Source organism: Rattus rattus, chromosome 3, assembly GCF_011064425.1.
Source record: "Rattus rattus isolate New Zealand chromosome 3, Rrattus_CSIRO_v1, whole genome shotgun sequence".
In the NCBI taxonomy this organism is placed as follows: Eukaryota; Metazoa; Chordata; class Mammalia; order Rodentia; family Muridae; genus Rattus; species Rattus rattus.
In genome coordinates, this window is record NC_046156.1 from 177,291,673 (window position 1) to 177,316,552 (window position 24,880).

General features: G+C 42.0%; 1 protein-coding gene across 1 annotated transcript; it reads right to left on the reverse strand.

Moving 5' to 3' along the window:
* Window positions 1–1,344: 1,344 nt before the first annotated feature.
* C3H5orf34 (chromosome 3 C5orf34 homolog) lies at window positions 1,345–23,102 on the reverse strand. The gene is made up of 13 exons (XM_032898846.1): window positions 22,577–23,102; window positions 19,293–19,523; window positions 18,887–18,976; window positions 15,650–16,296; window positions 13,864–13,965; window positions 12,499–12,619; window positions 11,303–11,394; window positions 10,188–10,257; window positions 8,309–8,479; window positions 7,205–7,299; window positions 5,709–5,804; window positions 2,928–2,968; window positions 1,345–1,743 (listed from the first exon to the last, which is right to left on the reverse strand). Exons 2-13 carry the CDS (start codon window positions 19,491–19,493, stop codon window positions 1,547–1,549), a joined length of 1,923 nt encoding a protein of 640 aa, XP_032754737.1. The 5' UTR covers window positions 19,494–19,523; window positions 22,577–23,102; the 3' UTR covers window positions 1,345–1,546.
* Window positions 23,103–24,880: the final 1,778 nt, after the last annotated feature.

Genomic DNA, 24,880 nt, shown 5'->3' on the forward strand with positions numbered 1-24,880 from the left:
TATGTAAAGAACTACAAGCAACTAAGGAATGCTGAGGGTGGGAGAAGGGTACACCAACTGTTTCTCCAAAACCACGAAGTCAGCCTGCAAACACCCCTACGAGAGACATAAAGACGGAGCAGGTTGCACGGATTTAGAAGTATGTATTTATTACATTTACGTATGTAACAATAATTAATGGGTTGCTGCCCTCCAGGCAGCTGAATGCCTGCTCCCTCACCACTGACATAATAGCAAGGAGGCTGAGAATTCTTTCTCTTCTAGGTTCGGCAGGCTCTCCCCTCACTGATTCTTTTTTTTTTTTTTTTTTTTTTTAGTCTATTTGGATATGTACCTAGCCAGACAGAGCCTGAGGCTATATAAACTCCCCAGCACACTTCCCCATGGCCTGCCTTTTGTTGGCCACTCCCCACTCGGCAAGCTTGTTCCTGCTCTTCCTCCGCAGGCTTGCCCTCAGCTCTCATCTGCTCTCCCCGGCTGCTGTGGCTGCTGAGAGCTTCACTATTAAATCTGAACTGTTACTCTTTGTAGAGGAATTTTAATCCAGCAACATGGTCTGTGTGTCCAGCTGGAAAACAGACACACCTTTAGTCCCAGGAGACCGAGGCAAGCAGATCTCTGAGTTCAAGGCCAGCCTGGTATAGACCAAGTTTCAGGTAAAGAAAATCTTAGGTTCAGGTACGGTGGCACATACCTTTAATCCCAGTTCTCAGGAGAGAGAGGCATGCAGTTCTGGTCAGTCAGTTGGATTGAGTCTGAGTTGAGAGGCAGTGCACTGGAGTGGAGTGGGGTTCGGAGGCAATCTTTACCAGAACAGTTGACAGGTTGCAGAGAGGCCTGACACAGGTAAAGATAGAATGAGCCAAAGAACGAGAGGGAGCCAGAAGATTAAAACAGACTGGTAAGAGTTAGTTTGAGGCCAAGGAGAACAATTCAGTGAGAGGCCGAGAGAAAAGTGAGACTGAGTCATCAGTCAGCTTGGAGAGGGGTTTGAGCCAGAAAGTTGAGTTGAACCAGCCAGCCAGAGAACTAGAGAGGGTGGGCATATTCAGCAGGGAGCCTCCTGCAGGAATTAGAAGTTACTTTTCCAGCCAGCTCTCCCTGGAATTGACTCTTTGTTTCACTTACCTTCCCCATTGTCTACACTACCTTCGTTACAGTGGTGAGACGAGAGCTGGGAAGAGAAGGAAGAAAACCTGCCAGGCTAGCTCTACCGGAGAGATTAAATACCAAGTGGCCCAATGTACATTGTGCACATTAATACAAAAATCGGAAATTAACAAATTCCACATGGTAAAAATGGCAAAAACATAACTTCTTATACATCTGACATTAGAAATGAAATAGTTCAAAATTTCAAAATTTTTTTATTTTAAAAAGTGCATATACACACGAACACTAAAATTTACAAGCTGAGCAAAATCCAATCAAAGTGAAATCAGTTCTGAACGATCATTCTGCAGAAGTAACATCTGCAATTTCTTGGGTTAGCAATTCCATACTAGTAATTTGAAACATCCTTAAGATTTTGTAATACTGCCATTTTTCACTTTCTAGAGAGTGACAGAAGATAGTCAATATCCTGAAGGACTTCAGAAGTTCTTTTCAATGCTACTGATACACTCTCTTCATTAGTTGCTTCTGGCAAGGTTTCTGAAGATCCTGGTTTATCGTGATCAGAAGAACACTGTTCATTTTTCTTGCCAGAAGTCAGGTTGAGGACACCACTGTTTTCCAGCAGCCCTGAATGACTTAGTTAAGGTGCTTTCCCCCACATCTTTCATTACATTATTTGCTTTTCAGAAAGCTTGGCTTTGGCATGAAAATATTATTTCTCAGGTGCAAGGATTATCTATTGAATTCATGATAGCATTGGGACTTCAGAGTTTATGGAGTCTACCCCTTACGGATGAGGAAACCAGTGACAGTGCAGGCAAAGTGGGAAATTAAGTGTGTCTAGATGGCAGTTTAGTAGGAAATTAAACCTCAGTAATATTTCTTAGCCTACATTTGTTAAGAAAATAAAAAGGGAAAGGGTAAGATGATAGAGTTACAATGAATGTAATGCGATTTTTTTTAAATTAAGAAAAATCCAGAATAAAAGAAAATTTGACTTCTCTTATTATTTTAGTAAGGTTATATAACTATTTTTTCCCAATTGAATGTTTCCTGGAGGGAAAAGGGAGCTTACAAACAAGACTCAGAAATAGGTAAAACACATAGTGCCCAGGAAGTGTATGAATTTTACAAGGCTCTGGAAGTTCCTAAAAGTTACAAAATTCACAAGGTCCTGTGCCAAGGCCATATAAGTACTAACAGTTGCTGGGGAGAGGTGACTTTCAGTAGTTGAACTACTTGTAGGTTCCCTGAGATGCAGTTTTCTGAGTTGTCAGACATCCTTGGCTTTTAGGGGATTGCTGTCTTTGATTCATCATGCTTCTATAAAGATTCCCTCAACCATATTCCTCTAAGTAATACTAGGAAGTGCATTAGTTCAGTATGTTAGACTTGGGCAGAACTGTCTTTTTTGGTCTATTGTTGGTCTTATATGTGCCAAATAAATAAAGGATCATATTTCTCCAAGAAAAGTCATACAACAGTAAGATTACAGAAAATAAAATGACAAATTCAGATGAAAGGGTTCAAAATAAAGTTACAGACATATTTTCAACAGCTATAATTAAATTATAATTACATGAGAGAAAATGTCTCCAAAAGAGACTTTAATCCTAGCTCACCACTCCTTACCCAATTCAAACATAAAAGTATGTTAACATAACAAGAAAATATCTTAGAGATCATCTGACTTAACAAAACGCAGCAACATGATGTATGGACTCATTAGTCATAAAGTACAGTCATTACTCTGCCCAGACGGAAACAGAGTATTTCTGAAGGATAACTAACACAGTTCTGTAAAAGGATACAGTTAAATTTCTGTATTTTCTCAAGCTCAGAAGCAACAGACCTGTGGAAGATGAAGGATGACGAGGGATTACAAGCTCACACCAACCACACATAACAGAAAGAGGCAAAGGTCAACAAGGATGAGGGCTGAATAGAAAACTGCAGCAGAGCCCTTAATGTGAATGTCATACCTTGTCTTCCCCAAGTCAGAACACAACACTATACAAATACCAGATCCTGACTACCTCTGAAAAATTAATGAGGGCATTGTCTAAAACAAACCCTTTATTTAAGTTACTGAGAAGTTTAATCAATAAGCAAAACAACAAAACAAAACAAAAAACTGAAATGCCACTTAGAGAGCTACTTCCTGTGTGATCTCTTTTCTTCCTTCAAAGCACACTCAGTGGAGAGCTCTTGGATGAAACAGAGGATTGGGGAGATGTCTGGGAAGAGAAGCTGTCCCTCATTGCTTTCACCTGGCTGCTGTCACCAACTGCGCTGTCACTTTTGTTTTTTTGAGACAGGGTCTTAGTACAGCTGACCTGGAACTCATTATGTAGACCAGGTTATCCTGAAACTCACAGAGATCTGCCTTCCACGTGATAGGATTAAAGGCTTGTGTCACTATGCTGGGCTTCATTTCTTGGTATATGAACAGTAACCTCTTTCAGTTTTTATGTAAACAAGATAGCATTTAAAAAAAAAACACTCATCACTTGAGCGGAGGTTAGTGATCAGTTTTATAATCATAAGCAGCTTCCCTTCTTCCTAGCTGCTTTGAGGAACTTCTTTGCTGTGAAACAGGCTATAGATGAAGGATGAGGCGTCTGCAAGGTCAGATCCTGAGATGTCTGGCATACTAAATCACACCTACTGTTTTCATTTGTTTTATTCTAACAAGGATTCACTGAGGCAAAGGATATAAATCAGGTTTAATGTGTGTGTGTCTCTGTATGTGCCTTATCCTGGTATATTATGCTAGGATGCCTTACAACTTCCTTTTAAGAGCTCATAAATTAGGATTGTGCTATAGGTCAGCAGTGGAATATTTCCCAAATACACATGATACCCTGGATCTGATCCCAGAAGGAGGTTACTCAAAAGAAGTTCCTGGTTAAGAACATAGACAGCTCTTGTGAAGGATCTGAGCTTCATTCCCAGCGCCCAGTGAGTTAAGAGCTCACGACCGCCTGAACTCCCTCTCTGGGAGGTCTCATGGCTTTGGCTTTCTCAGGTGACCTGCACTCATGCGTATACACACATAGGCACACAAATATACACATAATTAAGAATAAATCTTAAAAATAAGTACATTCCTCAGCTGCTCTTGGTATTTTCCAGTCCGCTGAGATTTTACTCAGTGGTAATAGTTGTACCAATGACCTTCCAATTATTTTTCCATTTGTGAACTTGTGTTTTCATCCCATGTGAACTTCTATTTTATTTATTATAAGGTCAGTCTTCATCCATCAAAGCTTGTATCCTGGCAAATACTATCTGCTCTTGAAAATCTATGTTCTCACTGTCTCCAGAGGCCAAAAGGGTCTTTTTTAAGTTACGATTTATTTTATGTGCACCATGTGAGTGCTTGTTGCCTGTGGAGAGCAGAAGAGGATGCATTAGGCCTCAGGATCTGGAGTTACGGAGCCTGTGACCTGCCATGCATGTGCTGGGACTAGAAACTGTCCAAGAACAGCCAGTTCTCTCAACTGAGCTTTCTCCAGCCCTGAATGTTCCTTTCTGTCTCTGCTCACGTTACTCTCTAAGTCTGATGCCCTTCACACATTCGTGTGGAACCTGGGCCTAGTCTCCTGAGGGATTAAAATACTTGCTTACTTTCTAAGTTGCTAATTAATTTGGGACAAGAACTAAATATGACAGAAATAATTAGAAAGTCAATTTTTAAAAACCACATGTTACTTAGTATTGCATTTTCTTTAATAATACTAACATTTCCACAAAAATTTCAATTTATCACAGATAAGGAGATAAAATTTTCAATGCAGAGTATTCTGTATATAAAAGAGTATTTTTAAGAAGCAAGTTGGGGGGTTGGGGATTTAGCTCAGTGGCCCTGGGTTCGGTCCCCAGCTCCGAAAAAACAAAAAACAAAAAAACAAACAAACAAACAAAAAAAAAAAAAAAGAAGCAAGTTATTCTCAAGCTGATATTACTACAAAACATTGCTACTTAAAAAATACTGTTTTTACATTTATTCACTGTGTGTGCATACATGTTTGTGTGTGCTGAGTGAGTGCGTGCCTGCATGTGTGTTCAGAGGATAGCTTTGGCTTACACGGTTCCGAGGACTGAACTTAGGTCATCGGCCTAAGGAGTAAAGCTTTACCTACTGAACCATCTTAGCGGCCCCTTGTGTCTTGGTCACTGTTCTATTCCTCTGAAGAGACACCATGACCAAGGCAGACCTCGTGAAACAAAGCATTTAATTGCGGGCTTCCTTGTGGTTTCAGAGGCCTAGTCCATTGTCATCACGGCAGGGAACACAGCAGCACACAAGGACATGACACTGGAGCGACAGCCGACAGCTACATCCACAGAGAGAAAGAAAAGGTGGGCCTGGTATGGGCTTTTGAAAACTCAACGTTTACGCCCTAGTGACACACTTCCTCCAACAAGGCCACGCCTCTTCGTCCGTCAGATCCCTTCTAATAGTGCTACTCCCAGGTAAATAAGCAATCAACACATGAGCCTATGTGGCCATTCTTATGCAAACCATCACACTGCCTTTTAGGTACTGGCTCCTATTCACAGGCTAAGTTTATAAGAAATATAAATACCAATTTTCCTCGGGAACAGGTGAGAGACGTGGGGACACGTGTCTTGAACTAGTCTGCGTTAGTCTTCTGCACCATGTTACTACTGAAGTCACATATCTGGAAAGAACACATTACAAATATTTGATAGGAAAGCCCATTAATATATAATTAATATGTGCAATAATATAAATGAATTACCATAAAACAATATTTGGGTTCTAACTTATATGTAGTCACAAATGACCCTGAACTCCTGATCCTTCCTACTTGCGTTGGAATTACAGGGTGTGCCACGACACCCAGCTCTAAGTTTTTTTTTAATTAATTTTCCCCCACCTTGTATGCTGCGGATGGAACCAGATCCTGGCCTATGCTGAGGAAATGCTCTCCTAGCTAAACTCCTAACCGGAATTCGTATACTCTCTTCAAATACATAAGAAATGAAAAAAAATTAATATGACAGTTTGGAAAAAAGGATAAAGTTCTAAATGAGGCCATAAAATTTTCTTAATTGTATTTACTAGACACGGATGAGGCAACCTATTTTTTACACTATTCATAAAGAATAAAATAATTTTACCTATATTTAAAATATAAAGAAAACATCTAAATTAAAACACAAAAGGAATACTTGCACTTCATTTAAAGCTCAAATGTAAAACGTGTTAACTTTTTTTAGTTTTCAAAGTAAAGTGAAATTCCTTAAGCTTGCTATGAAAATGTATTTACATAGTCTATGGAAGCATTTGCCTACTAAAATTTAAACATGGAAATGTCCATTAGAGCATATACACATATATACAAGTACAGACAGACAGACACAGACACACACACACACACACACACACGCACGCACGCACACACAAAAACATATGATGAAATGTAACTTAAGGAAACAAGTTTAAAAACTGAATGCCCTGAAATGACAGGTCAGAACAATCATTAAAACATCTGCTAGATGTGCTATCTTCTTGAGAGAAATTTTTTAAAATAGCAACTAAATGTTGGAGCGTTTGGACCAAAATAAGGCCATTCACCAAAAAGACAAATTCAAGATGTTAAACAGGCAGTCCGTGGGCGCTGACGGGTCAGGCTGCTGTTGTGTCATGACTCCTACAGACAGAGCCACATTAACTGAAGGTTATATTCCTAAAAACTCAGTTTAAGTATCACCTCACTCAGTAATAACCATCAGCTAGTTTTTAACCACAGAAACATACGACTTCATTTGTGGTCATTTGTAAACTACCTTTCTTTCAGTTTTGTTGAGGAGTTAGAATAACTGGCGAGCACAACTGATCACACTCTACTCTCCAAGTCAGACAGTTTGAAACATTATTTTGAAAAAATCACTTGGATGCAAACAAATGTTTCAAGCTGACTTGATTTATTTCATCATATTAAATTTCAGTATACCTGAAAATTCTGAAATCTAGAAAAACTAAATTTACATAAAAGATTTAAATTTTATTTACACTCCACCAGTTAAAACATGAAGATAAAATTGCTCTCCGTACCTTTCATACGCTCCAGGGTGCTCGGTTTGAATTAACTGATCCTGTCCATCAGGAAAAGTTAATCTGCACCAGCGTAAGCTGAGACCTTGATCTACCTTAAGAAGCAAAAAGAGGAGGCACGTTTTACCATCCTAAAAGTAAAATCTAAAACATTAGCAACCTATTAAATATAAAGGAGTAGATAAATCATTAAAATTTTATTTTGTGACTTTACACACTGTACTTTAAATGGCTTATGGTATGTGTGAGTCATCACCACACAGATAGTTATCAGAGAGTAAGAATGCTGATCTTTCTTGTTATAATGTATACACACACACACACGCGCGCGCGCGTGCGCACACACACACACACACACACACAACTACTTGTTATTCTTTTCTAATTTTTTGCTAGGAAATTCACTGAGGTTCATAAAGCCTTCTGACAAGATTTTATATTTAAAAAGTTTGGTCCCGGGCCGGCACTCAAATGGTGGCTCACAATTGCCCAAGATCCATTCTAGGGACTCAGATACCCTCTTTTGATCCCAAGAGCTCCCACATGCACACTGCACATAAATTTACACAGGCACACATAAATACACAGAAAGAAACCTAAAAATATAATTTGAGATAATATAGTACTATTTTCTGTACACAAGTAACCAATTGGGGTATATTTAGACTATAAATGATAGACCATAGCTAAGAATAATGTATTATATTTAAAAAAAAAATCTAGACTATAGGCTCTTGAATGTTTTTGTAACAAAGAAATAATAAATATTTGAGGAGATAACATTTATCCTAATATTAATAATATATAATGTATGCAACTATCTAATTCCAAAACGGTATCTCGTAGGTGACATTACAAACGCTGTATAGCAAATTTTCCCGAGTGTAACATGGATTTCAGTCGTAGGCAACAGTTCTCCATCCGTGGGCTGTGACCTAACAGGTTGCATATCAGATAACCTACATAGCAGGTATTTACATTATGATTCGTATCAGAGCAAGATTGCAGTCATAAAGTAGCAACAAAAGTAGTGTTATGGTTACGGTCCGCACAGCATGAGGAACTGGATAAGGATAGAAGGGTGGGGATCTCAGGCACACTTACTTGTGTCTTTTCAGCAGAGGAGCTAAGATCCCAATTCAGCGTTAGTGTGACGCCATCCAAAAAGACAGCATGGACTTTGTCATCAGAGTAGGCGAGGAATCTCCCCACGCCTGGGATGAGGGATTCCTTCAGAAGCACGGGCAGGATACTGCTAACATTTACTCCAGGTGCCTAAACCCAAGTAAACTGAGATAGCATCACACAGAGCTTTCCGTGAAAAGGACTTCAGTAAATGAACCTGAAGCAACTCAAGAGTCTTACTCAGAAGGTGAGTACAGAACTCTACCCATGTTTTATCTTTTCTCTACCTAATAAGATTAAGTTCTTCTCTGTAAGCTACCATTCTGCTATGAACTTTACATAGGCAAATTCATAGGCATTAGAATTATAATAGCATATAGGTCTATAACCAAATGAGTATGGATTTAGAAATCGATGTCTGAGAATCATTTCCTCTAAGGCAGTATTAGAGAATTTACATTTATAAAAATGTAAAATATGACACTATTGGTTTATATTGACAATACTTTACATAAACTCGAAGTCAAACAATTCCTACCTTTCCCCCCTCACCAGAACAAAGATTCAGCTGAGCATGGTGGCACACATCTGTAATCCCAGCACTTGGCAGGCTAAGGCAGGAGGATCTCAAGTTTGAAGGCAGCCTGGGCTATGTAGTAAGCTCAAGGCCAGCCTGGGCTACATATCAATATTCTGCATCAAAGAGCCTAAGAGGGGAGGGGTGGGGGGACTTCGTACAGCTTTGTGATATGAGTGTGTGACTGGCACGTTCTAAGCCCAGGTTCAAATCCCGACATGGTGGGGTGAGAGCTTACGTAGATAAAGGAAGTATCTATGACACTGAAAGTACAGCAGGGACAAAGGTGTGCCTAGGTGATAGGATATCTGTCTGCATCTGCAATGCCTGGGCTTGAAAAGGGTACAGTAGAAGCCGGGTTTCCCCATCTGTCTGTGAGGCAGGTATTCTTTCTTCCCTCCTCTCTCTCTCCCTCCCTCCCTCCTTTCTTTGTTTCTACATTTTCTGAGACAGGGTTTATGTTGGCTGGTTTTATTTAACTTGACACAAGCTAGAGTGATCAGAGAGAAAATGATCTTTATAAGATGTGCTTTTCCTTGATTAGTGATGGATGTGGGAGGGCCCAGCCCACTGTGTGTGAGGCTACCCCTGAGAAGGCGGTCCTAGGTTCTATAAGGAAGCAGGCTGGGCAAACCACGATGAGCAATTCCATAAGCAGGGCCTTTCCATGGCCACTGCATCCGCTTCTGCATCAGGCTCCTGCCCTGCTTGGGTTCCTGCCCTCACTGCCTTCGATGATGAACTGTTATATGGAATTATGAATGAAATAGACCCCTTCCTCCCAGGCTGTTTTTGGTCATTGTGTTTCGTCAAAGCGATAGAAACCCTAAGTCAGGGTTCCTCTGTGTAGCCCTGGCTGTCCTGGAACTCACTTGTAGACCAGGCTGGCCTTGAACTCAAGAGATCTGTCTTCCTCTGCCTCCCAAGTGCAGGGACTAAAGGTATGTACCACCACACCTGGCTCAAGGTAGGTATTTTCTTAAATAAACAAATTTACAAAGAATTTCTCACATGACTTACATGAACGCAGTTTGAATGTACAAGTATTAATCCAAACAAGAAAAACAATAATCTTGGTTTTAACATATCATTTTCCAGGCTGGAGAGCTAGCTCAGTGGTTAAGAGCATTGAGTGTTCTTCCAGAGTTCAAATCCCAGCAACCACATGGTGACTCACAGTCATTGGTAATGAGATCTGATGCCCCCTTCTGGTGTGTCTGAAGACAGCTACAGTGTACTTATACATAATAAATAAATAAGTCTTTAAAAAACAAACCATACCATTCTCCAGCAGCATACATGGTAGTTGTGGCTTAGTGAAAGCCTTATCTTGGCACAATGTTGAAGAATTCTGTGAACATGAAAAATATTCCCTAAATGTTTATAAATAATGCCATTTTCCAGTCTTTTCAAACACCTGGCTCTGTGGTGCAATGTCTTAGCAGCATCCCGAATGACCTAACAGTTTAGATGACTATAGCAACTTACTTTCCTGGATGGGAACTTACTATCACTGCCTTCTGCCCTAAACTTAGATAGCTATACTCCTTGGCCTTTTAGCAATGAAGGAATGCCATAGATAATTCTCAGGTGCTCTTTAAAAATTGTTTACATTAATTACTTGTGTGTGTGCACCGACGTGTGGAATGCACAGGCCCCATGGCATGAGTGTAAAGAGCTGAGCAAACTTTGTGGATTTGGTTCTCTCTTTCACCTTTAAGTGGCCTCAACAGGTCAAACCCAGGCTACTCGACTTGCACAGCAAGTGCCTTCCTCAGCTGAGCCTTCTTGCTTCTCAGATGTTCTAAAGAGGTGACAGAGCCACATGCCCAAAGGTTTAGTGTAGTCTAAAGATGGCAAAAAGCAGTCAACTATGTGTAGGAAATGAAACAGTAATTTCTGAGCCTGCTAATCTATTTGGAAATTGCTTACAGATAACTTCATAAAAAGAAATTATTTAATTCATTATTGTGCTTTCTTAATCAAAAGAATTTAAAAAGAGGTGCAATAAAGAACAACACATTCTTTGTCTTTAGTACACGCTCATAAAACTTCTTGCTTTGAAAGTAAGAAGCTGGGAAAATTTCCAATGTATCCTCAAATCTTTACCTTGACTGTATCGGCCATGAGGACACTGCGCATCCAGAGAATGGCAGTTAGTCCCTCTCAGGACCTGCTCACTCCCTATATGGAAACTCCTCCATATTTAAACGTCAAAGCCAGAAATACTCTTGTAATGACACAGATCATTTTTGAATTATGAGACCAGAAAACCCGACAGGTTTGTAGCAAAGACACACATTTCCACTGCACCACAGAGTCTTAATCTTACCAGAGGAAACACAAGAAGGTATTCAGATGTATGATTTTTTATTCGGATAAATGTTATAACTCACCTGGTTGCCTGTTTAATCAGGGAACGGACAGAGTAGAGATTTCCTGGTCTGTCTGGAGGTAGGTTATTTACAGAATAAGTTTTCTCTTCTCTCTGAAAGTTTAAAACAGGCAAACAAACAAACAAACAAACAAAACAAAACAAAACCTCAATAAATCTGACCCTCATTACTTAACCATTTATTCCTTGAGGTTTGTATACATGTACCTGTGGCTGTTTGTATTATATTAATTTGGGTCCCCAAAATTGTAACAATTACATAACATAATACCTTTTAAGTTACATAATTGTTAAAATTATGCTCAGCATATACCTGGGAGAAAAGATCCTTTTATAATTGGACAAAAAGGGGGAAATGTGGCTACTTGTATTATGTTAATTTGGGTCCCCCAAATTGTTTACATGAGACTCCTACACTGAGGGACCCTGCCCCTAGTTGGTTCTGATTGGTAAATAAAGTTGCTGGCAGCCAATGGCTGGGTAGCACCGACAGGGGCAGTACTTTCAGGATACCAGTCGAGGAATAGATTCTCCTGTCAGGCTCTCATCTCCCAGTAAGGACTGTAGACCCTAAGCGACAAGTCGCAAAAGCTGGGGCTGGCCCCTTCTTCCTGCCCCAGCCTTAGGTGTGGTAAGATGCCCCGGCCAGAGCTGTCAAAATGGCAGCACCACCGCATCTCAGCCTGCAGCCTTCACAGGAGCTGTCTATTATGGTGCATCTCATTTCCTGCCTTAGCAGGAGCTGCCCCTTACAAGCTGTCCAAGGTGGTGACCTTTTCTGCCTCAGCCCACTGCTGCCATGAACACCACTTCAAGAGAAGCTTGTCCAAAATGGCAGGGCCTCCTCTCCAGCCTCCCACCCGTCTCCACCCTCCAGCAGCTCTACATAAATGGCGCCTCAGCAAAAGCAAACTGCAGCTAAGAAGGACTTCCCACCCTAATCCATGGGCTGGATGCAGGGAAAAGGGGGTGAAAAACCACACCAGTCCCCGAGCAGAAACCCCACCAATCCTCAAAGCTCCTCAAAGCCCCACCCCCTAAGAAGCCCTACAAAAGCCCTGCCTTTGTCCAGTTCCCGGCTGCCTACTCCCCGGCGCAGAGGGAGGTAATGCTATATAGACAGCAAATTTCCTATACTATGTATGGCTTTAGAAAGAGCTTTATATCAAAAACCTTGAGTTTTCGTAGTTAGCTTACCTTTCCTGAGTCGTCCTGGCTTGAATATGTGAAATAGTTGCCAAAATGAGTTCCTTCTGACCTGAAAACCGATCCATCGCCAGGAAAAATCTCTACTGAGTTTACATTTTTATGGGTAAGCCTAATGTAGAGAAATAATCATTTTGTTTTCTAATTAAGACTAATGAACGCACAAAAACAACTATTAAGACAATAAAACCCCAAACAACAAATCAAACAAAAACAGAGCCGTGGGTACTTCTGACCTGAAGAGAAGCAGAACAAACGAAGCACCTTCCGTGTTTATAAGACCAACTAAGCTCAGAGCTCTAGAATTCGGAATCCTGCCTTCATGCTCCCAGTGCCAACCACAGCGACTGGCATGGACACCAAAGCCATGCTGACACACAGAAGCTAAGCATCAACACCTCCAGGCTCTGAGAATAAGATTATTCTTCAGTGAATTTAACTAGTGTAATTAGTTTCTGGTGGCTGACATTAACTGTCCATGTAAGATGTGACCAATTACATGTGGCAGGCAGGTATAAGCAGAGCATTCCACATACAATTACTGAAAATTATTTTTATTGGAAATTACTTTTATTGGAACAGATACAAAAGATATGTCTTTCATATCTTGTCAGGGCCATCAAGACGGTAAAAGCACCTGCTGCCGAGCCTGGTTCAATTCCTGGGACCCACGTGGTGGAAGGAGAGGTTATCCTCTGACCTCCACATGTATGCTGTAGCACACATGTGTTGCCAGCCCCAATAAAAAATAAATGCAATTTATAAAAGATGCAGTCAGAGAGCGCGTGTCTTCACTCAGGACAGGAAAGCCTCTGACCACCAAACCCCTGACCACCAAACCCCTCAGGTCTGCTTTTCAGGGCTGGTCATGGGAATGCGACTGAATACGACTGGATCTGGCCAACACCATCCCATACCTAGAGAGTAACTCGCTCTGGAAAAGGGAGAATTCAGCAGAGTAGTGCAGGCCCAGAGCAGCCAGGAAAGGAATGATTTTTCTTTGACTGAATCACCTTTAGGCTGATTCCATGCTCGCTACGTAACAAAACTAGACCTTCTCAGATCCAGAGGAGAGCCTAAGCCTCTAGTACAAACTTTCCATTCAGTAGCAAGTCCGAATCTCGGTGGCTTTGTAGCTGTCATGTGGACTTGTAAACTTAGCTACCATGAGTCATAAGAGCTCTGTGCACACTAATAAACTTAGTTTTATGACCTGTAAAAGTAAAGACAACACAGGGGCCCAGTTGATGCAGCAAAACTGTCTGTCTAGAAGAATCAGTTTGCAAGTATAGCTCATTCCCACTGTGAGTCAAGAAGCAAACAGACCTCCCAGTGCAACACGGGAAGGAGCTTTACCTGTATGTAACACCCTTATACCACACCACCTTCACAAGCTCAGGATAGGAATACTCTTCTGCATCAGACTGTCTCTGTACAAGTGAGTCACAGAAGTTCCACCTGCGAAAATATGAGAGCTAACTCTGCTTCTTCAAAATAACCGTCATTAAAAGTCACCAAAGCAGTGCCGCCAAAGTGCCGCTCCCTGCCTTACTTACTAGAGCAAAGAAAATGCAGGGCAATGTGCACTGGAGACGCTTCAGAGCAAGTCTCACTGTGCCATGTATCTTCACAGCAGTTCTCAGAAACCTCATTAACGGATCTCTGCACGCTGTAAAATTCTATTTTTACTAAGCTTTAAAATCGAACCCGAATTCAAACAACAAATCCTCACTGAAATGCCTATGGTAGGCCAGGCATCATGCTCTACACACTGTGAATTTAATTTACTGCCCCCACTGGAGACTTCCCATGTGACGGTGTAGTAAAGCAGTAATCACCAAATCTAAAGAGACGGGAGCCAATGAGTGCTCGGGGCATGAACAGGACCTAACACATCAACATCAGTTAGACAAGCACTCCCAGTAAGGCTTCAGCTGAGAGAAGGGAAGGAGTGTGTGTGTGTGTGTGTGTGTGTGTGTGTGTGTGTGTGTGTGTGTGAGAGAGAGAGAGAGAGAGAGAGAGAGAGAGAGAGAGAGAGAAACACACACGCAGAGGCAGCAGGGAAGGAGAGCCCAAGTTCGCACAAGTCAGCAAGCACAGGGAAGTCACGCACAGGAAGATGGCAGAGGTGAGGACTATGAGAAGGAGGCAAGCAGACCATGGAGAACCTGATGAGCTGTTAAGAAAAGTGGATTTCAGGGTTGGGGATTTAGCTCAGTGGTAGAGCGCTTGCCTAGCCTAGCAAGCGCAAGACCCTGGGTTCGGTCCCCAGTTCCAAAAAAAAAAAAGAAAAAAAAGAAAAAAAAAAGTGGATTTCAACCTAAATCCAGTCAAAGAAACATTTAATTTAGGGACATAAAACCTCTTCTGTCACATATTTATAATCCTGGAATTTCCCGTTTTAACTAGATATTTATGGCAAACTCAAAAACTATTACAATATTTTGTTTTAAGTAAAAATGTGTACACAGAGGGAAGCTAGGATCAACTTTCAATTCTCCAAGTGCTAGCGATGTGAGCTGCTTGAGTTCTTTATCATTTCTGGATCTTCAGTTCCTCTCCAGAAAGATCGCAGTAATTCTTCTCACAGGGTCACTACACCCAATACGTAAGCACAGCAGTGTCTCACAGTAAGTACAATGTTACCTCACAAAAAAGCTACCGTATCACTTACACAAAGTTCATGCTGCAAATTTTTAACCATTAGATTATTCATCTGCAAATGAAAGTAAGTTTTTGACCTAGCCATGAAGAGGTCTCCATATACTCCTTTGAAAAAGGGTAGACCTTTAGTCAGTTAACTAAAAACTGGGTAGCCTTGGGGCTGATACCAAAGAGAGAAGCCATAGTCAGAATTCTGCAGGTCTACGCTTTGGCCAGGGTCACGGGCTCCAGTGACCAGCCATAGACTCCCATCTCCGCTCTCCCAAAGAGCTCTGACTAGGCTCCTGCGCTTTTGGGAGGGAGAGGCAGAGGCAGGAGCGTCTCTATGAATTAAGAGGTCAAGGTTACATAGTGAGACCTTGTCTCAGAAAACCAAAATCAAAACCAAAACCAAGTGACGCTTAGGGTAAAGACAAGTCCGTCCGTCCCCCGTCCCCCCCCAAACCTTGCTCTCTGCAACAAACCATTCTTGCTTTACCTGTGCATGTGTGGGGCAGGGCAGCTGAGTAACAAGGCCCTGGGAAGGACAGAAACCCCTGTTCCTCTCTCTTCAGGATTGTCAGAAGTCACAGTGCCACTCACAGGGACTTCTGCATCAGCTGCAGATGGGGCAGGAACTTTGTTATAGAAGCGAAGTCCCAAAGACAGAGGGTACTTCCACTCCTCTGGACAGGCGGCAGCAGACCACGACTGCTTCACCCACACGTGGCCGTATCTGTGCTCTGTGCCTGGGGAAGGCAGCTCCTCCCTCCCCTCAGTTTCACTCACGCAACGTATGTCCGCTGAAGCGTTTTTAGATGTCAAGAGCTGGCGAGGAGTTTCGTTTTCTTTATTCCTTAACCTTTGTCCTGGTAAACGTCCACTTCTGCAGACGTTTCTGGTCTTCCCGACTAGTTCTTCTTTTGGGACCCGATTCTTCGTTTCGGGTGGAATCCCAGATGAATCTGGCTTCTGGCTCACTTTACACAAAAAATGCACTGTAAATTCATGCTGAGATCTGGGCAGGCAAAGGTACGCGTGTCCATCCAGTGACGTGATCTTCACTACGCCACTCTCCGAGTACGTGATGCAGTCGTCTCTGTCAGGGCTGGGCCACTCTACTTCCGAGAAATCAATGAAGATACGCTGAATTGAGAAGGGGGAAAAAAAACCATGGTATTTTCTGTTAATGTTCAATTTTTCCATACTTTAGATATTAAAAGTATTATGTAAGAGAGTAAGGGTTTTCATACTTGTATTTTTACTACCTAGAAAATGAAAACTGGAGTCAATACATGGTTTTACAGACAATACTGGATGCTATACTATTTCTCTAAGAAACACACACACACACACACACACACACACACACACACACACACACACACACACACACGCACGCACACACACAAAATGAGAGAGAGAGAGGAAAGAAGAAAGAGGTGGCTATTACCTGATTAGCGCTAAACTTACTTTGACTTAAAATGTTCAATGAATTAGGGGAGATGGATTTGCAGACCACTCATCCCACAAACCTCATCTGAAACAGTCATAAGGAGATGAAGGAGAACCGGGCTGGGCTGGGCAATGTAAAAGCAACTGGAGCTTACATGCTGTGGAACTAGTGTCGAAGTCACTGAGACAACAGCACAGATAACACGAAATACATGCAGCGTCCTTAAAGTGTCAGGAGGGATGGCAGAAAGGTGAGAATTATTGTTTAGGGCAGCTTTGGAATTAACAGATGAACTGAAAAGTCACAGGAAGCACCTGCCCTAGACGGCAGCCAGTACACCGGGACCTAAAATACATCCTGAGTGACTTTAAAAGTCATTTCAAACAATTCGAACACTCAAAAGTAAGTTGACCTTACACAGCACATTCAGAACAGTTAACTGTCTCTATATGCCTTTTCTATACAAAAAAAATCAACAGTCCTGTACATAATAGTATTGTGATCAATTATTATATATAGTTCAACACTTCAACTTCCGTCTCTATTAAACCTTAATTTTACTAAAGCTGTTGTCGAGAAAGCCTCCTTACAGAGCCATCCATGTCAGAATACTCATCTTAGGGGCAGGGACTGATGGGTAACCTGTGTAATCAGAGTCAGAAGCTCTTGAGCCATAGTCCAGTGGCCACCCTACAGCATTAGCAGCAAATGACACCGTTTCAATGAATGACGCTCTTCAAGAGACACTGGGGGAAAGCCTGGGGGAGTGAGCTGTAGCTTAGAACATCTTGAGGCTCCTCTGCCTGCTAAGGTGTGGATATGAGGTGTCCTCCACAAAGGTATAGGTCTTAAGGGTGTGGTCTCCAGCTGGTGGCGCTGCTGAGAAGAGTGGATCATGAAGGCACTAAGGTCCACAAAGGACTAACTCATGCCTGAGTTCTCAGATGCATGGGCTGTGCTAGGAGTCTGGCTCCTCCCTTGCCCCTCTCCCCCTCCCTCTGCTTCCTGGTCATGCTTGGCTTCACCCTACATGTCCCTATAATGTTGCTTCAACATCAGCCAGCGGTGATAGAGCCAAATGACCATGGACTACAGACCTCTGAAACAGTAAGCAAACCTTTCCCCCTTAAAGTTGTTCATCTCAGGCGTTTTGTCAGAGCAATATGAACAATATAAATCAGCCACAATGCAGTGTGAAATTCCTCAGTAAGGAGGCGAGAGAGCATGGGACAGCACAGAGGGTAACTAGCAGGCAGCTGGGCTGAGCGTGTTGCTCAGCGGTGAAGTGCCTTCCTGTCACGTGGGAGGTCTTGGGTTCCTTGTACCGAGAGTCATCTGAACTAGGCTCAAGCCCTAACTTAGTCACTTCAAAAAATTTCAGGTAAATCAGTTAAACTCCTAGAAATACAGTTTGCTTACACAAGTGATGGGAATTTGGGAAATATTACCTATGCCACACTGGTAACACTGAAGTTCTGGTTTTGGAAACAGGATCTAATTACATTGCCCACGTTAGTCTCAAGTTTAGGAGATCAGCAAAGCCTCGGCCTTTAAATATTTTCAACATTGGTTCTAGTTCCTAGTCCACAGTTTTAATAAATGGATTTACCATTATTCCTCCAAGTAAAATTTAACAAGAGTAAATATTTTATACTCACACATAATTACATATTGGGCTGCCTCGGCTTTTGTCAGAAACTGAGTCACTTGGAAAGGCACAACGTCAACTGAGGGAGTGTCTCCATGATGTGTGCTGTCTGAGGGGCATTCTCTTGGTGCTGTGACATGTGAAGAAGTCCATCCCACTACAGTGGATACCATCCCTAGGCAAGCGGGCCTGGACTATATACAAGCCAGAGAAAGCAGTGGCTGCATTAGATCCTACCAGGGCTTCCCCCAGTGAGGGACTGAAAACTACTGAAATAAGTCCTTTCCTCTCCACATTGCTTTTGGTCAACATTTTAACACAGCACCAGAAGAAGCAAACTAGGGTCATATCTTAATATACATTAGCAAACACACACAGTTTACTAATATTTGCGTGATTCTTAATATTGAGACATACAAGAATAAAAACGTCACAAATCTGAAATGCCATAATCCTTGACTATAAAGGAAATGTGAGGAGTTGAAATGTGTAGTAACTTCTATGCTCCCTGCCCTGGTGAACACAGAGCTGTACGTCCTAAAGCATGTGCTTATTTCTAAGTGCTAAACCATGTGTTTAATTAACCTGTACTCAAATATTTCTCATAAAAAGTGGATATAAACAAAAATTACCTTTTTTCTTTCAGAAGGTATGATGCTTTCAGATAAAAAAGGGCAAGTAGCTGAAGAGTTTCGAAAATCTAGGGCTCGCTGTAGTTGCTCCTACAAAAAGAAATGTAGAATATTTGAAAATCATTTTAGAATGGCAAAAGTCCAGTACCCTAGATCCCTTCACATCCTAGCAGCTTCAGCCACTTCTTGGTATTAAAAAGAGCACTTTTAGCCTGCAGTGGTGGTGTACGACTTTAATCCCAGTATTTGGGAGGCAGAGGCAGGCGGATTTCTGAGTTCGAGGCCAGTGTGGTTCACAGAGAGAGTTCCAGAACAACCAGGGATACATAGAGAGACTGTGTCTCAAAAAAAAAAAAAAAAAAAAAAAAAAAAGGTTAAATGGATAAAGAAATGTGATATTCCTTACTCGGTAGTTGCTAATAACAAAGTGTGTCCGCTGACGAATCCTCTCTGGTTGTTCTAAAGGATGTGTTGAAGAAGGAGGTGCCTTTTCAAAGAGAAATTCAGAGCCGCAAGGAGAGAGCTGCAGTGTGGAACCATCAGCATAGTTCACTTGGACTGAGTCATCCTCGTACAGTACCATTCGCACTTCAGCTGCCGTTCCCATGCCTGGGTACGCCGCACTTCTCAGCAGGGACTGTAGAAAATGGGACACAGCAGCACAGGCTGACTTAAGGCTCAGGAGCTCTGTCAAGCCAAACACGTGTACTTCCTAAGAACACGGGGCAACACACACTGCCACTGTGTATACTCTTAGTGCTGGGATCTAAAATAAATGTCTTTCCTTGACAAGTTGCCTTGAGTAACCTCTAGGACTTTACTCTACAGGAAACATAACCTGCGAGGTTATGACAGCTCACAAAGTCATAAACATTTTGTGCTCAAGTTTAATTTTGTATCTGATATGCTCAGCATCTCATTTCAGATAACCAATTATACTTGGTAAGACACAGAGCAATTTGGGCAGGCATGGTGGTTCGGCGTGGGCCTGATGAACTGAACTGTCTCCTGGAATTCACCGTGGAAAAGAGAGAGCAAAGCTGTAGCAAGCATGTGCATGCCTGCATTCATACATCATACATACAATATATACATACAATACTAGTAATTGTTTTAGTCAGGGTTTCTCTCCTGCACAAACATCATGACCAAGAAGCAAGTTGAGGAGGAAAGGGTTTATTCAGCTCACACTTCTACATGGCTGTTCATCACCAAAGGAAGTCAGGACTGGAACTCAAGCAGGTCAGGAAGCAGGAGCTGATGCAGAGGCCATGGAGGGATGTTACTTCCTGACTTGCTTCCCCTGGCTTGCTCAGCCTGCTTTCTTATAGAACCCAAGACTACCTGCCCAGGGATGGCATCAACTACAATGGGCTGGGCCCTCCCCTTGATCACTAACTGAGAAAATGCCTTACAGCTGGGTTTCATGGAGGCATTTCCTCAACTGAGGGCCCTTTCTCTGTGATAACTTCAGCTTGTGTCAAAAGCAGCCAGTACAGTAATAATAAACAAAAATGAAATAAATAAAAGCATAGCAAATTAGTTTTAAAACATGCAAAAGACAGGCCAAAGGAAATGATTAAGCTTAAGGGAAAAGATCATGAAAAACCACAAAAGCCAGAATACATTGCTCCCCAGTCTGGAACTAAGGAAGTAGTTCATCTCGTCTCTTTGATTTATTCTCACTTCTTCCATTCAATTTCTTACCTCCAAAACGACGGTTTTTACTATGCTTTCCATGCCTGTGCGGTGCAGAGGGGAGGTGGGCTTCGTTTATGCACCACTGTTTGCTAGGCAGATGCCTAGGGATGACTGCTCATCTGTAAAATGAGCGGTTACAGGGCTGCTGCGGGTTTAAGTGAGAAAATACCCACGGCAGTGGCTAGCACTATGAAAGCCGCCTTGTAAGACCTTGGGAAATGTTAATTCTTTTGTAACACAAACCCTGTCTCCTTCTGTACTATCAGTCTCATCTGTCCAAAACAACAACAAAACACTGTTCAGAGACAATACTTCTGAGTTCATGCCAACTTCCTATTAACCAAGTACAGTAAACCCCTCATTGCTAGCATCCTCTCAGCAATCTTCATCCTATTATGACCCAGCTTTCTCCTCCGCCTTTCCACTAGCATCGATTCACAACGGCCACCAATGTCTTGGTGCACTCAATGTCTTCAGACGTCATCCTACTAGACCTCCTCAGTCTGTGACAAAGTTGTACATCGTCTCCTCTCCCAAACTCCTCCTTCCATCCTCCTCCAACCCCACTGGGGGTTAGTAAGGGTTTCCTCTCTACTGCCATCTCTGTCTTTACTTTAATCATTCTTATCCACTACTTAAAGATTCTTCAAGACCTTACCTTAATAACGATGGTTACTTTCATCCTCACAGTTTTTCTTTTTTGAATATGCAAATAAAGTATGCACAGTTCAGGCCTTGACTTCCATGTCTTTTGTTCCATAGAGAAAGGGACTCTGATTAAAGGACAACAAACACACTCCGTCCAAAAGTTGCGGCATGCCCTAAGTCATTCTTTGGCTGGGGCCCATCAATCCTAGCCATTGGCACACAGGATGAAGGCGACAGTCCTACACTGCAGCCTGCAGAGGCCAGTCTGGCCCACCACTCTCTCCAAATGTCACAGTGCTCTTAACCGCTGAGCCATCTCTGCAGCCTCCAAATGTCACTTCCTAATTTCCTTATTCAGATCACTTTGATCAATCACACTGGCTTTGTAAAAATTGTTCTTGAAACAAGGTGTTTTTCATCTCAGAATCCTCACACTGTTCTCTCGGTCTAGCTTGTCGTCTCCTTGGCTTATCATACGACAACTCACGTCTTTGTGCAAATACCACTTGCACAAAGGCCCAACTTTATCACCTAAGTTAAACTATTCCATACATTCTTGTCCTAATGTATCCTTTGTCCTCATAGACTTTATTAATCTCTCCCACCAGGATAGAAACTCAAACAAAATGGACCTCGCCTGTCTCATTTTAAAAATGTACCACTGGGACCTAAAATAGTATTAGTCAATGGAAGCTGTTAGGCAAATATTCTTTCATCAAATACATTAAGAATAGAATGTTTAAATTCTTCCCCTTGAGTTTGCAATATGTATTAATGACACCTCTATCATCTCGATGCTTTTTCCCTGTAACTAGCTTCCTACTGATTTCTAAAATCTCGCTTGAATTTGGCCCTTCACCTCCTTTTGTTGGAAGCTGATCTCTTATTTCCTACAACTAATACTTTCTCCCATGTCTTCTCTCTTCAGTGCACCTCTATATGGCTGTCACAGGTAACTTCCCACAAGACCACACTAACTGCTTTACGCCACTTGTTTACATCCTTGCAGGGTCAATAAGCGAGTGCCAGGACAACAGATGGAGAGATATGTACATACACGCATAGCTCTACAAGGTATTTTAGAGCAAATTGATGTTTTGCATTGTTTTTAATTCACGTTTGCACTCTCACCATTCAACACATAAGGGGCTAACGAACCGAAAACCTTATCTGTTCTGCATGCGGAAGGCTCGTTTTTCTTTTTCTTTTCTTTTCTATTTTTTCAGATCTGAAAACGTAAGGCTCGTTTTTTTCAAAACAAACTGTATAGTTACCCGGGGAAAGAGAAAGGGGGAGGGAAAACACCTTCAACAAGACCACCGCCAAACATCTGAAACTCACCGGCAGTTGTGGGCTGCGAAGTTGTTTTCCACTTCGAAAGGAGGGCAACCACGGCCTCTGACCGACCTTTATTTTGCTCAAGTGGCAGGAACTGTACTGTCTGCGACCGCTTCGCCACGGTTCCTTCAGTAAGTAATATATTAACTACCGAGAGCTATTTCTTGATGAAGAAAAATAATCACATCTACGGAAAAACATGGACACAGGAAGTGTTTCGATTGAAACATCAGTCCAGTCCTTTGGGGCAGCATCGGAGACCGGAGGACCAAAACAAAACAAACAAAACACAAAGCGAGGTAGCAGTTTGAACCTCCCGCACCGAGAGGAGGGGCCGTCTCCGGAAAGTGACGCCGGAAGTCCCGCCTTTCCCACCGCAAAGAGCGGTACCGGAAAAAAGACGGGGTTTTCCGGGCAGGATTCTAGTCTCCACCTATTGGGTGTTCAGGCTCGGTGGGGAAGTGCTGAGATTCTGTGGGAATTGGGATTGTAGACCAGCCTTCTGCTCTACCAGGCACCACTGGTAGGGATTTGGGGATTTTCACCAAGGATAGGGAATTGTAGACAAAAACCACTTGTTTTAAGAGTGCCAGAAAGGGGTTGGGGAATTGCTCAGTGGTAGAGCGCTTGACTAGGAACGCAAGGCCCTGGGTTCAGGTCCCCAGCTCGAAAAAAAAAAAACAAAAAAAAAAAAAAAAAAAAAAAAGTGCCAGAAAAATATCTTCTAATTCTTAATTTATTGACATTAGACATGCCTATTACGTCAGCAATGTACGCTGCGGATTAGCCCGATTCATTAGGGATCAGGATGGGGATTGGAGAATGACTGGGAAGACAAAATAATCATTCGATTAGTTATGGGTGTTCCTAAGAAAAAAAAAAAAAAAAAAACAACAGCGATCTAAGAGATCTGAGAGAATATAGTCTGAGGAAATATTTCCACTAAATTCTGAGAGTTTTGGGGTTTTTATTTTTTTCGAGACAAACTGGCTGTCCTGGAACTCTTTCTGTTGACCAGGCTGGCCTCAATCTCATAGATCTGCCAACCTCTACCTCCCTAGTGCTGGGATTAAAGACGTGCTCCACCACCTCCTGGATTTGTCCCCCTCAGAGCCCAACAGTAGCCTTTTCTTATTTACTGCCAACAAAATAGTCTGGCATCCAGATTATAGACAGTGTCCACAAGACACTCTTTGTAGTAAAGCAGACCTCGTTGTGTTGCCGTAATGACCTCAGTATGACCATGAGCTCAGAGCAATGGTAGGCAGATCTCTCCACAAGGACATTATCCAAATCTGGAGTTTTAAATAGGTGCTTGCTAAGTACAAGGAAAGGTCAAGGCTCTGAGTTACAACTCCAAGCAGTCCAAGGGAAGGATGATTTCTCTTTAAGAGGCTGGAGCATGATTAGGGAGAAAGGAAGCCTGAGGTTGTATGGCCGGGTCATTATGGATAGGCCAGACATGAAGAAATTTTCTGATTTTAAATTTAAGAATCTCTAGACAACTTTTAAAAAAAGCTTTATTAGGAATACTTGTTTAGTACAAGAGTTTGAAAGCAAAGCTAGCAGCATCAAGGGGTTGGGAAAACATCTAACTCTTCAATTAACCATCACTTGAAAAATACTGATATGCAAACTGATCTCAATCTTAAGACATCCTTGGACAGATAACAGTTTTATTTCTTAATGACCTGTGACAGTATGTTCTATTGCATAGTTGTTTTCTTCCCCTGCCCTTTCCCCTTCTAATGTTTGAGAACCCAAATGGAATTTCTGCTACAAGGGATTTCATGTTTTGAAAGATTACTGGAATTGTTGATGGGAAATGGATTGTGGGCAGCAAGGATAAACAAGTAATAGAGAACCCCTAGAATGTAGGGTCTCAGCACTAAGAAGACAACAGCTCCAGCAGGAGATTTAATTAATTATATTCTTGAGAATTGCTGGACCTGGTGTTTATGAGAGCATAAGACTCTAAAATAACCCAAACTTCTGGTTTTGGCAAGAGGAAAGGTAGAAGAGGTTATAAAAATAAATTAAGGAAAAGTTTGAGCTAGATTTAAATCTTCTCAGTTCATTTGGTGAAAAGTGTAAATAAGATTTGGTTGGAATTAGGAGATGCCCATATGGAGATCAATGACCACTACATGCTAACTGAAGATTTAAAAGACTGAACAAAGAAATGTGACAATAGAACATTAAGGGGGCTGAGAGATGGCTCAGCAGTTAACAACACTGGCTGCTCTTCCAGAGGACCTGGGTTCAAATTCCAGCATCCACACAGCAGCTCAAAACTGTTACTCCAGT